Genomic DNA, 11,883 nt, shown 5'->3' on the forward strand with positions numbered 1-11,883 from the left:
ACTCCCCCTCTGTAGTAGCGCTTTTCGGGGCCTCCCTCATCACCAACCTCCCTCTTTGTGGTAGCACTATTCAGGGTCTCCCTCATCACCAACCTCCCCCTCTGTGGTAGCACTATTCAGGGCCTCCATCACCAACCTCCCTCTTTGTGGTAGCACTATTCAGGGCCTCTCTCATCACCAACCTCCCCCTCTAAGGTAGCACTTTTCAGGGCCTCCCTCATCACCAACCTCCCCCTCTAAGGTAGCACTTTTCAGGGCCTCCCTCATCACCAACCTCCCCCTCTAAGGTAGCACTTTTCAGGGTAGCTAAACTTATTTTTCATGGAGTCACAACTTAATGTCTAACTTCGGTACATGAACTGCCCTCTGCTCTGATACAGTCATATTGTGTCTTGGCTTTGATGATAACCGTAATATAGCGTTTATTTATTTAACACGACAAGACCATTAAACCCCAGAAAATGACAGACATTAGAGAAACAGCTTCCCATAATGACTATTATTATTCTCTCCTCATTAAGCCAGGCTTTTACCCAAAGTGACTCATGTACTAATGTATGCAGCAATCCATTAATACATTCATCGTTTTTGCTGTTCCAAATCCGAGAGCTTTCCCTTGTCTCTGATCAAGGACATGGAAGTGGTGATGGCTGGGACCCGGGAGGTGTGTGTGTGTGTGTGTGTGTGTGGTGTGTGTGTGTGTGGTTTGTGTGCGTGGTGTGTGTGCGTGCCTGCACCTACATGTGTGTGTGTTTGTATTATGTTAACCCCTGCCTGCCCAGCCTGAGGTCAGCCTGTCCCCAGCCTCAGGGCCTAATCTCCACTGCTGCTCCAACCTGATAAGAAAAGAGCATCTTCTGATTATTTCTGATTCTTTCCTATTCCTTCCTGAACCCTCTACTTAATTAGGAGGGTCGGCTGGAGGATGGAGGTGTGTTGTCAAGTGTCAGGGCTGAGGTGGAGAGTTTAACAGGGACAGGTGGGGGAAAGTGGGAAAAGAAGGTGGAGAGTTTAGGAAAGGTGAAGGGTGGTGGGGGTGTTAGAGAGGGGGGAATGGCTAGGATAGGGATCCAGCCAGGTTTTTTATCTCATCTCTTCAGTGGGTCATATGATTGAGTGTAGTCTGGCCCAGGAGTGGGAAGGTCAACGGAAAGGCTCTGGAGCAACGAACCGCCCTTGCTGTCTCTGCCTGGCCGGTTCCTCTCTCCACTGGGATTCTCTGCCTCTAACCCAATTACAGGGGCTGAGTCATTGGCTTACTGGTGCTCTTTCATGCCTTCCCTAGGAGTGGTGCGTCACTTGAGTGGGTTGAGTCACTGACGTGATTTTCCTGTCTGGGTTGGCGCCCCCCCTTGGGTTGTGCTGTGGCGGAGACCTTTGTGGGCTATACTTGGCCTTGTCTCAGGATGGTAAGTTGGTGGTTGAAGAAGACTCTAGTGGTGTGGGGGCTGTGCTTTGGCAAAGTAGGTGGGGTTATATCCTTCCTGTTTGGCCCTGTCCGGGGGTATCATTATTTGACCATGCTGGTCATTTATGAACATTTGAACATCTTGGCCATGTTCTGTTATAATCTCCACCCGGCACAGCCAGAAAAGGACTGGCCACCCCTCATAGCCTGGTTCCGCTCTAGGTTTCTTCCTAGGTTTTGGCCTTTCTAGGGAGTTTTTCCTAGCCACAGTGCTTTTACACCTGCATTGCTTGCTGTTTGGGGTTTTAGGCTGGGTTTCTGTACAGCACTTTGAGATATCAGCTGATCTAAGAAGGGCAATATAAATACATTTGATTTGATTTGATCTAATATCACTACTGTCGGTCGAACCACAGTAAAGGACAGCAAGGTGAACAGATTGACTGAGGCCTTTCCACTTTGTCAGAGCCTGAGGGCTCTTTGCACAGACAAACATACTGATGGAAAAAGTGTAGGCTATAATCACAGTATTGGGTCACAACATCTCAAAGGCCATGGCTGAGACAAACGTATCTAAGACACCAGCCACTTTTTTGAAAACACATCTCCCATTAACTGTGCAGTATGTTACTAAAATCCATCAAATACTGGTAGATAGATACAATCACAGTGTGTGTGCAGACAGTCCATTTGGACAGCCAACAGAAAGAGTGACACACGTTGATTGAATGAATCCTGGGAGATCAGGGCATGTTGATGCTGCATGGAGCTCGTTGTCTCAGGGATAAAAAAGTGCCTGAAAATCGCCTGAGTCTGCTTCTCTCGACTAATGAGAGCCAGGGTGTACAAACACACGCAAGTGTGCACGGACACAGACACGCGCTCCAGTCAAGTTTGTGTGTGTACTGTATGACATGAGACACGAGACGAGCGTGTAGTGAAACGATAGAGCGAGAGAGAGACGTGCGGTAAGAGTGAATCCATCATTAAGACACATGGGAGACAATTTCTATGTGTCCCTTCCATTTGAGATGCTTCATTAGGATAGAGTCAATATGCATTAGTCACCATGGTGGAGGTGATGGAGGGACTGGGGCTCAGAGACTGCTGCTGCTGTTCTGTTCCTGTACCAGAGATAATTAAGGTCTGAGCCAGCCAGCCAGCCAGCATGTGTGTGTGTGTGTGTGTGTGTGTGTGTGTGTGTGTGTGTGTGTGTGTGTGTGTGTGTGTGTGTGTGTGTGTGTTTGTGAGTCAGCCAGCATTTCAGCCCCTACTGATGGAATAGCACCAACTGTCACCCCCTTCCCGCTGTCTAACAAAAAGGGAGTAGAGACACCTGCACACTCCCTATAGCATCCCCTCTCCACATCTCTGTCTTTCTCTGTCTTCTCTTTACCTCCTGTCAATATCAACATATTGCTTATAGTGTATACAGTACATGGGTGCTCTATATAAAAGCTGTGAGGTTTCAAACTTTTTTTAAACATATTTTTCTAATACAACTGCAACATACCTTTTTGAAAAATGCAACAATGATTGCTTTCTCGCCTACAGTGTTTTTTAAATCTACATTCCACCGTTTTGAACAATGCTATATCTACAATTTATGTCGTGTTCCAGCGGCTTGCCAAGAGGATTGCCAAGAGGATAAAGAAAATCAATATTGAGACTCAATACATTTTATAACTCAACATTTATCTGAATGCAACACAAATAAAGATGGATTCTAGAGTAGTGTTGCATACACGTACCAGACTGAACACAACTTAAGCTCTCCAATCATGTTATCAGTTTATTGTTACTGGTGAAGTGACTGATGGATGGATACAGACTGCGGACAACACTACAAGTAAGACCTGCTATTGACAGTGTAACCAATGCCTGTTTCATTTTTAAGATGGCTACCTATGTGATCGACCGGGTTTGAATCTGAGTCTAGATGAAAAAGATGCTCAACACCAGGGATATATCATCTTGGGTGCTGTATCACAGTCAGGAGTAATCAAAATAAAAATGTTTATATTCATCATTACTAAAGGTATAGCTATTGCTATTACTATTTTGAACCCAGTGTGTGGTGTTCCAATGCAATCATTTCAAGATGGCCGTCTATGTGACCGAATGGGCATCAAAGCCTAGTCATAACTGTCATTAGAGCTGTGCTCCACCCACCTTTTTTGGCAGCTGTGTCCAGGCAGTTCTCGAAGGTGCAGGGTCCCCAGGCACTCCAGGAGGACAGGTCACACTCCACAGGACAGGGGATGTGGCACAGCTGGGTGGTGTTGGGGGGCGGGCTGAGGCACAGGTCATCATCAACGGGCCTGGAGGCTTAAAACACAGATAGATACACAGAGACATGTTAGAACAGAGCAGGAGCTGTGGCATTACTGGGTCATGTTGGGAGCAAGCCCAGGCATAGGTCACTGTTTATGAAAGTATAAAACTCCCCCCACTGATTTTAGAAAATCTAGGTAGTACAGTGATATGCCTTTAAAGACTATCCACATACATTTAATATACTTTACAGACTGAGTTCTATATTTTATTACTGTCACTGTGGATCAAACTATTTTACTTTTCTCCTGGCTCTCTCCATCTGGGTAGTGGGATAAAACTTCAGGCTAATGGATGAAAATGAATCCTGAATCGTTCCACCAGTCAGGAATAAAACTCATACCAACTAAAACCCCACAGGGCAGTTTATAGTAATGAATATTCCAAGCCTCACGCTATCTCAAATGCATGAAAACATTTGGCGAACAGTATGGCCTTTCATTTGTTCATCATCCTGCTAAATCCAGTCTAGTTTGAAACAACAAAGGCTTTTTTTCTCTCTCTATCCCCAAAAGCCAGATCAGGTTCAGGGCTGGCCCAGTGCTGCTCAATGTATGACACACACACACACACGGTGGATAAAGCAATGAGCTGTAGGTGACCCTCTACAAGGTCGCTGCTCTGATGAATCATTCCCAACGCTCCATCACCATGCTGTGACTGAAGCCTGAGTCTGACTCATTCACATGCAAATTGCGTCCACTTGGCCAAAGGTGTGTCTATTTAATATTGTCTGTTAAAATGGGTGTGTGTGTGTGCGTACGTGTGTGCCTGTCACAGTGATTTTAATTTTTTTTCAATCTCCGCAGTTTACTAATCTATTTTGGTAATGACGAAATCCCTCTGGCAATGCTAGCTGAATAGGTACAATTAAGGGGAGTAGGCAACATATACGTAAGCTTTAAAGTGTATTGAATGGATGCTTACCTACGCCACTTTAGAAGGCTTACCTATGCCACTGTAGAAGACTTACCTACGCCACTTTAGAAGGCTTACCTATGCCACTGTAGAAGACTTACCTACGCCACTTTAGAAGGCTTACCTATGCCACTGTAGAAGACTTACCTACACCACTTTAGAAGGCTTACCTATGCCACTGTAGAAGACTTACCTACGCCACTTTAGAAGGCTTACCTATGCCACTGTAGAAGACTTACCTACGCCACTTTAGAAGACTTACCTACGCCACTTTAGAAGGCTTACCTATGCCACTGTAGAAGACTTACCTACGCCACTGTAGAAGGCTTACCTACGCCACTTTAGAAGGCTTACCTATGCCACTGTAGAAGACTTACCTACGCCACTTTAGAAGGCTTACCTACGCCACTGTAGAAGACTTACCTACGCCACTGTAGAAGACTTACCTACGCCACTTTAGAAGACTTACCTACACCACTGTAGAAGACTTACTTACACCACTTTAGAAGGCTTACCTACAACACTTTAGAAGGTTTACCTACACCACTTTAGAAGGCTTACCTACACCACTTTAGAAGGCTTACCTACGCCACTTTATAAGGCTTACCTACACCACTGTAGAAGGCTTACCTACGCCACTTTATAAGGCTTACCTACACCACTGTAGAAGGCTTACCTACGCCACTGTAGAAGGCTTACCTACGCCACTTTATAAGGCTTACCTACACCACTGTAGAAGGCTTACCTATGCCACTTTAGAAGGCTTACCTACACCACTGTAGAAGGCTTACCTACGCCACTTTAGAAGACTTACCTACGCCACTTTAGAAGGCTTACCTACGCCACTTTAGAAGACTTACCTTTAGCCACTATAGAAGGCTTACCTACGCCACTTTAGAAGGCTTACCTACGCCACTATAGAAGGCTTACCTACGCCACTTTAGAAGGCTTACCTACGCCACTTTAGAAGGCTTACCTACGCCACTTTAGAAGACTTACCTACGCCACTATAGAAGGCTTACCTACGCCACTTTAGAAGGCTTACCTATGCCACTTTAGAAGACTTACCTACGCCACTTTATAAGACTTACCTACGCCACTAGAGAAGGCTTACCTACGCCACTTTAGAAGACTTACCTACACCACTTTAGAAGGCTTACCTACGCCACTTTAGAAGACTTACCTATGCCACTTTAGAAGACTTACCTATGCCACTTTAGAATACTTACCTACGCCACTTTAGAAGGCTTACCTACGCCACTTTAGAAGGCTTACCTACGCCACTTTAGACGGCTTACCTACGCCACTGTAGAAGGCTTACCTACGTCACTTTAGAAGGCTTACCTACGTCACTTTAGAAGGCTTACCTACGCCACTTTAAAAGGCTTACCTACGCCACTTTAGATGGCTTACCTACGCCACTTTAGAAGGCTTACCTATGCCACTTTAGAAGACTTACCTACGCCACTTTATAAGACTTACCTACGCCACTAGAGAAGGCTTACCTACGCCACTTTAGAAGACTTACCTACACCACTTTAGAAGGCTTACCTACGCCACTTTAGAAGACTTACCTATGCCACTTTAGAAGACTTACCTATGCCACTTTAGAATACTTACCTACGCCACTTTAGAAGGCTTACCTACGCCACTTTAGAAGGCTTACCTACGCCACTTTAGACGGCTTACCTACGCCACTGTAGAAGGCTTACCTACGTCACTTTAGAAGGCTTACCTACGTCACTTTAGAAGGCTTACCTACGCCACTTTAAAAGGCTTACCTACGCCACTTTAGATGGCTTACCTACGCCACTTTAGAAGGCTTACCTATGCCACTTTAGAAGGCTTACCTACACCACTTTAGAAGGCTTACCTACGCCACTTTAGAAGACTTACCTACGCCACTATAGAAAGCTTACCTACGACACTTTAGAAGACTTACCTACGCCACTGTAGAAGGCTTACCTTAACCACTTTAGAAGACTTACCTACGCCACTGTAGAAGACTTACCTATGCCACTGTAGAAGACTTCTCTACGCCACTGTAGAAGACTTACCTACGCCACTTTAGAAGACTTACCTACGCCACTGTAGAAGGCTTACCTACGCCACTTTAGAAGACTTACCTACGCCACTGTAAAAGGTTTACCTGCGCCACTGTAGAAGACTTACCTACGCCAATGGCGTAATAATAATAATTTGTGAGTGCTTGTATTTGTCCTATTTCACACATGTACAAATGATGTTGCGTGACAAGTAAACATGTTGCATCATTATTGTTTCCAGTCAGTATTGTTAACACCAGACACACATGTAACCATAATAGCAAAGGCTGATTAATGAACTTCTCCGTGCTGGATGACCTTGGTTGAGGTGCCACATGGGTCTCTCGCTCTCTCTCCTGCCAGATGGTCACGTCTAGACTCTACCCTCACACACACACACACACACACACACACACACACACACACACACACACACACACACACACACACACACACAGGGGTTCCTGGGGCCAAAATAGGACCTCTAAGCCCAGACAGACACCTGCGGCTCACCCCTCTCCCCTCCTTTCTCTGTCACCCCTTGTCATCAGCATCAACAACTGTACTTCCGGATGACATCACACAACCAGCCGTTCTACTGCTAGCTACAGAATGTCTCTATGGGCCCTCTAATAAAGATCCATATTGATTTGAGCCAAACAGAACAGAGCTGGTTAGAACTGATGACCATCAAAGCCAATAACTACAGTAACATCAGATTCAGTGCCTCCCTGCACCCTCCCTTCCTCTTGCTCTCCATTCCTCCCCCTCTCTTTCTGTCTCCAGTAACTGGTAGTAGACAGATATTGAGACAGCTGCTTTTCCCTGTTGTCCATATCTGACCCCCCATGGAATAGTTTAATAAACCTGAGTCCTGATTAGTCAAACATAAGCTGTGATATTATTGCATTGGCAGAAATATTAGTGTGTGTGTGTGTGTGTTTGTGTATTCGTGTGCATGTGTGTGTGTGAGTGTGCATGCGTGGGTTTAGATTTTTTTTTAAATGCTTCTTTTGCACACTTCATTTAAGCAACATTTTGTCAATCATAACATAGGTTTGTTGAAGCCAGCTGTAATCCCCAGAATGATTGAAACAGTGAGTTTGGTGTCCAAATAAATCTTATTTCCTATGTAAATGGGACTGAGAATGCAAACACATACAGGAAAGTGACAAGCCTAAATTAATTAACACACGCACATGCGTAAAAAACTATCCAGCCTCAGTCACTTTACATAGGGAATAAGACAATCGTTGAAAGCAAAAAAACAAGATTACATCAGCTTAAATCAGACTGAAGTTTTAGCTCTCTATCCAGACGTCGGTGTCCGCAAGGAAACCCGCAATTACTGCCAGTGAGATGGAGATTTGTGAATAATGCTTTATAGATTCAGCAGTAAATTGCCCGAGATGAGAGAAAATCTGTGTAGATCCCTAAAATAACCCAGAACTGTGTATTTGATATAAGTGTGTAATGTTTGGTTTTGAAGACAGGGGAGATGATTGAGAAGGCGACCAGGCGAGGAGACTGGATAATGAGGAAGTGAATACCAGAAGTGAACAGGGGAGTTGTAATTGTGCCATAGAGCAGACAGGAAAGGTTGAAAGAAAGTATTTGTAACGGCAGGTGGGCTTTCTGTGCTTTCCTAACTCCAACTCCCCCTCTCTTTCTGTCCTTCTCCCACTCCCTCTCTGCAACTGTCACCATCACTTGTGTCACCTAGCAAACCCTGTCACTTCCAAATATAGGATGCTCACATGATTTGAAAAATTGCTAAAGTTGCGGTTAAAAATGTTTCTTTAGATGTCTGAATACACGACAGCAAAGTGCCTCCTCTGTCTGGCAGTCTGAGACCAGCTGAAATAATTTTAATAATATCTTTGAGCGGTGGCCAGTTGAGCCCCCTGACCAGGTGGACTGTCTGGGAGTCAGTGTGGCAGCGCTGGATAAACATGGACTCGCTACCAGCTACCTTCACTTCCATAAACGCTAACTAACTAGTGCTACCGACTATACCCACACTCATATTCCATCTCTCTCTCCCTTCTCTCTCCTCGCTCCTTGCATTGTTCTCCTCCCTGCCTCGTTTCCTTCCTCTCCCTCCCTCCCTTGATCTTTCCCTTCCCACCCACTCATATTTACATATTCAGCCCGGCTCCAGAAGATATATGGAGTAAAGACACCCTTATATCTCGTTCCACTTCACACATGGGTGCTAGAGCGTGTGTGTGTGTGCAGAGACGGAAAAGATTAGATGATTTTGGGTGTGAGCACAAGTCGAGTAAGAACTCAGTGCTCAAACCTCCCCAGCTAAATTTCGCTGACAGTTTCGCTGTAGATCTCTATGGAGATCTACAGCATGTTGACAAACTGTGACAAAACAATCAAACCATGTATTTCCACCTCGTGCAACATTTTTGCAAAGTTTATTGGTGGCATTCAATGTTTAGCAGATTTTATAGTGGGTGCAGCGAAATGCTTGTGGTACTAGATCCTAACAGTGCAGTAAATGTCAAGAAAGTACACAAATAAGCAAAAAACTAAAAACTAAAAATGGAAAAATGTCATAATGAATCCAAGTAAAAACCCAAATAACATTATCAGTAATCCTAATGCAATCTATGTGTATGTACACCAAAAGGATATACTAGGAATGATATGTACAGTGTGTGTAGATATATTACAGTAAACTATGTCAAGAATGCAGTATATCAATACGTGGTGTGTATAAACAGCGTAACAAAAAATGCAAAGTACAGTAGTAGACACATTAGAATGAGCTACGTGAAGAATAGAGTATATGAATACACATAGGAAAAAGTATAAAAGAAACAGGAAGTGTCCAGTGTTTAATGACTATATATACTGAGTGTATAAAACATTCCTAATATTGAGTTGCACCCCCTCCCCCCTTTTGCCCTCAGAACAGCCTCAATCCATCAGAGCATGGACTCTACAAGGTGTCGAAAGCATTCCACAGGGATGCTGGTCTATGTTGACTCCAATGCTTCCCACAGATGTGTCAAGTTGGCTGGATGTCCTTTGTGTGGTGGACCATTCTTGATACACATTGGAAACTGTTGAGCGTGAAAAACCCAGCAGTGTTGCAGTTCTTGACACTCAAACCAGTGCGCCTGACACCTACTACCATACCCCGTTCAAAGACACTCAAACCAGTGCTCCTGGCACCTACTACAATACCCCGTTCAAAGACACTCAAACCAGTGCTCCTGGCACCTACTACAATACCCCGTTCAAAGACACACAAACCAGTGCTCCTGGCACCTACTACAATACCCCGTTCAAAGACACTCAAACCAGTGCTCCTGGCACCTACTACAATACCCCGTTCAAAGACACTCAAACCAGTGCTCCTGGCACCTACTACCATACCCCGTTCAAAGACACTCAAACCAGTGCTCCTGGCACCTACTACCATACCCCGTTCAAAGACACTCAAACCAGTGCTCCTGGCACCTACTACAATACCCCGTTCAAAGACACTCAAACCAGTGCTCCTGGCACCTACTACAATACCCCGTTCAAAGACACTCAAACCAGTGCTCCTGGCACCTACTACAATACCCCGTTCAAAGACACACAAACCAGTGGTCCTGGCACCTACTACAATACCCCGTTCAAAGACACTCAAACCAGTGCTCCTGACACCTACTACAATACCCCGTTCAAAGACACACAAACCAGTGCTCCTGGCACCTACTACAATACCCCTTTCAAAGACACTCAAACCAGTGCTCCTGGCACCTACTACAATACCCCGTTCAAAGACACTCAAACCAGTGCGCCTGGCACCTACTACAATACCCCGTTCAAAGACACACAAACCAGTGCTCCTGGCACCTACTACAATACCCCGTTCAAAGACACTCAAACCAGTGCTCCTGGCACCTACTACCATACCCCGTTCAAAGACACTCAAACCAGTGCTCCTGACACCTACTACAATACCCCGTTCAAAGACACTCAAACCAGTGCTCCTGGCACCTACTACCATACCCCGTTCAAAGACACTCAAACCAGTGCTCCTGGCACCTACTACCATACCCCGTTCAAAGACACTCAAACCAGTGCTCCTGGCACCTACTACCATACCCCGTTCAAAGACACTCAAACCAGTGCTCCTGGCACCTACTACCATACCCCGTTCAAAGACACTCAAACCAGTGCTCCTGGCACCTACTACCATACCCCGTTCAAAGACACTCAAACCAGTGCTCCTGGCACCTACTACAATACCCCGTTCAAAGACACTCAAACCAGTGCTCCTGACACCTACTACAATACCCCGTTCAAAGACACACAAACCAGTGCTCCTGGCACCTACTACAATACCCCGTTCAAAGACACTCAAACCAGTGCTCCTGGCACCTACTACAATACCCCGTTCAAAGACACTCAAACCAGTGCTCCTGGCACCTACTACAATACCCCGTTCAAAGACACGTAACTCTTTCCCTTGCCCATTCACCCTCTGAAAGGCATACATACACAATCCATCCTTCTTTAACCTATCTCCTCCCCTGCATCTACACTGATTAAAGTGGATTTAACAAGTGACATCAATAAGAAATAATAGCTTTCACCTGGATTTACCTGGTCAGTCTATGTTATGGAAAAATGTTTTGTACAGTTGATGGAGGATGGTGCAGTTGCCATACCAGGCATTGATGCAGCCTGACAGAATGCTCTTAATGGTGCTTCTGTAGAAATTTGTGAAGATCTTAGGGGCCAAGACATATTTCTTCAGCCGCCTGAGGCGCTGTTGTGACCTCTTCACCATGGTGTCGGTGTGATGGGACCATTTCAGATCATCAGTGATGTGCACGTCGAGGAACTTGAAGCTTTTGACGCTCCCCACTGCGGCCCTGTTGATGTGGATGGGGGCATGCTCTCTCTGCTGTCTCCTGAAGTCCACGATCAGCTCTGTGGTTTTGTTGACGTTGAGGGAGGGGTTATTTTCCTGACACCACTCCGTCAGGGCCCTCACCTCCTCCCTGTAGGCTGTCTCATCGTTATTGGTAATCAGGCCTACCACTGTTGTGTCATCAGCAAACTTGATGATTCAGTTGGAGTCGTGCGTGGCCACGCAGTCATGGGAATTTTTTTTATAAATTACCGCCTGGTGTGTGTGTGTGGGCGCGTGTGTGTGTAACTTTA

General features: G+C 45.4%; 1 protein-coding gene across 1 annotated transcript in view; it reads right to left on the bottom strand.

Annotated features, from left to right (window-relative positions):
* thsd7aa (thrombospondin, type I, domain containing 7Aa) overlaps nt 1–11,883 on the bottom strand; it is a 156,038-nt gene that overhangs the window by 66,080 nt on the left and 78,075 nt on the right. The window contains exon 5 of the mRNA XM_021572358.2: nt 3,581–3,736. Within this exon, the coding sequence (XP_021428033.2) occupies nt 3,581–3,736 (156 nt within the window). The remainder of the gene's footprint in view (nt 1–3,580; nt 3,737–11,883) is intronic.

The sequence above is a fragment of the Oncorhynchus mykiss genome, chromosome 18, assembly GCF_013265735.2.
Source record: "Oncorhynchus mykiss isolate Arlee chromosome 18, USDA_OmykA_1.1, whole genome shotgun sequence".
NCBI classification, from domain to species: domain Eukaryota; kingdom Metazoa; phylum Chordata; class Actinopteri; order Salmoniformes; family Salmonidae; genus Oncorhynchus; species Oncorhynchus mykiss.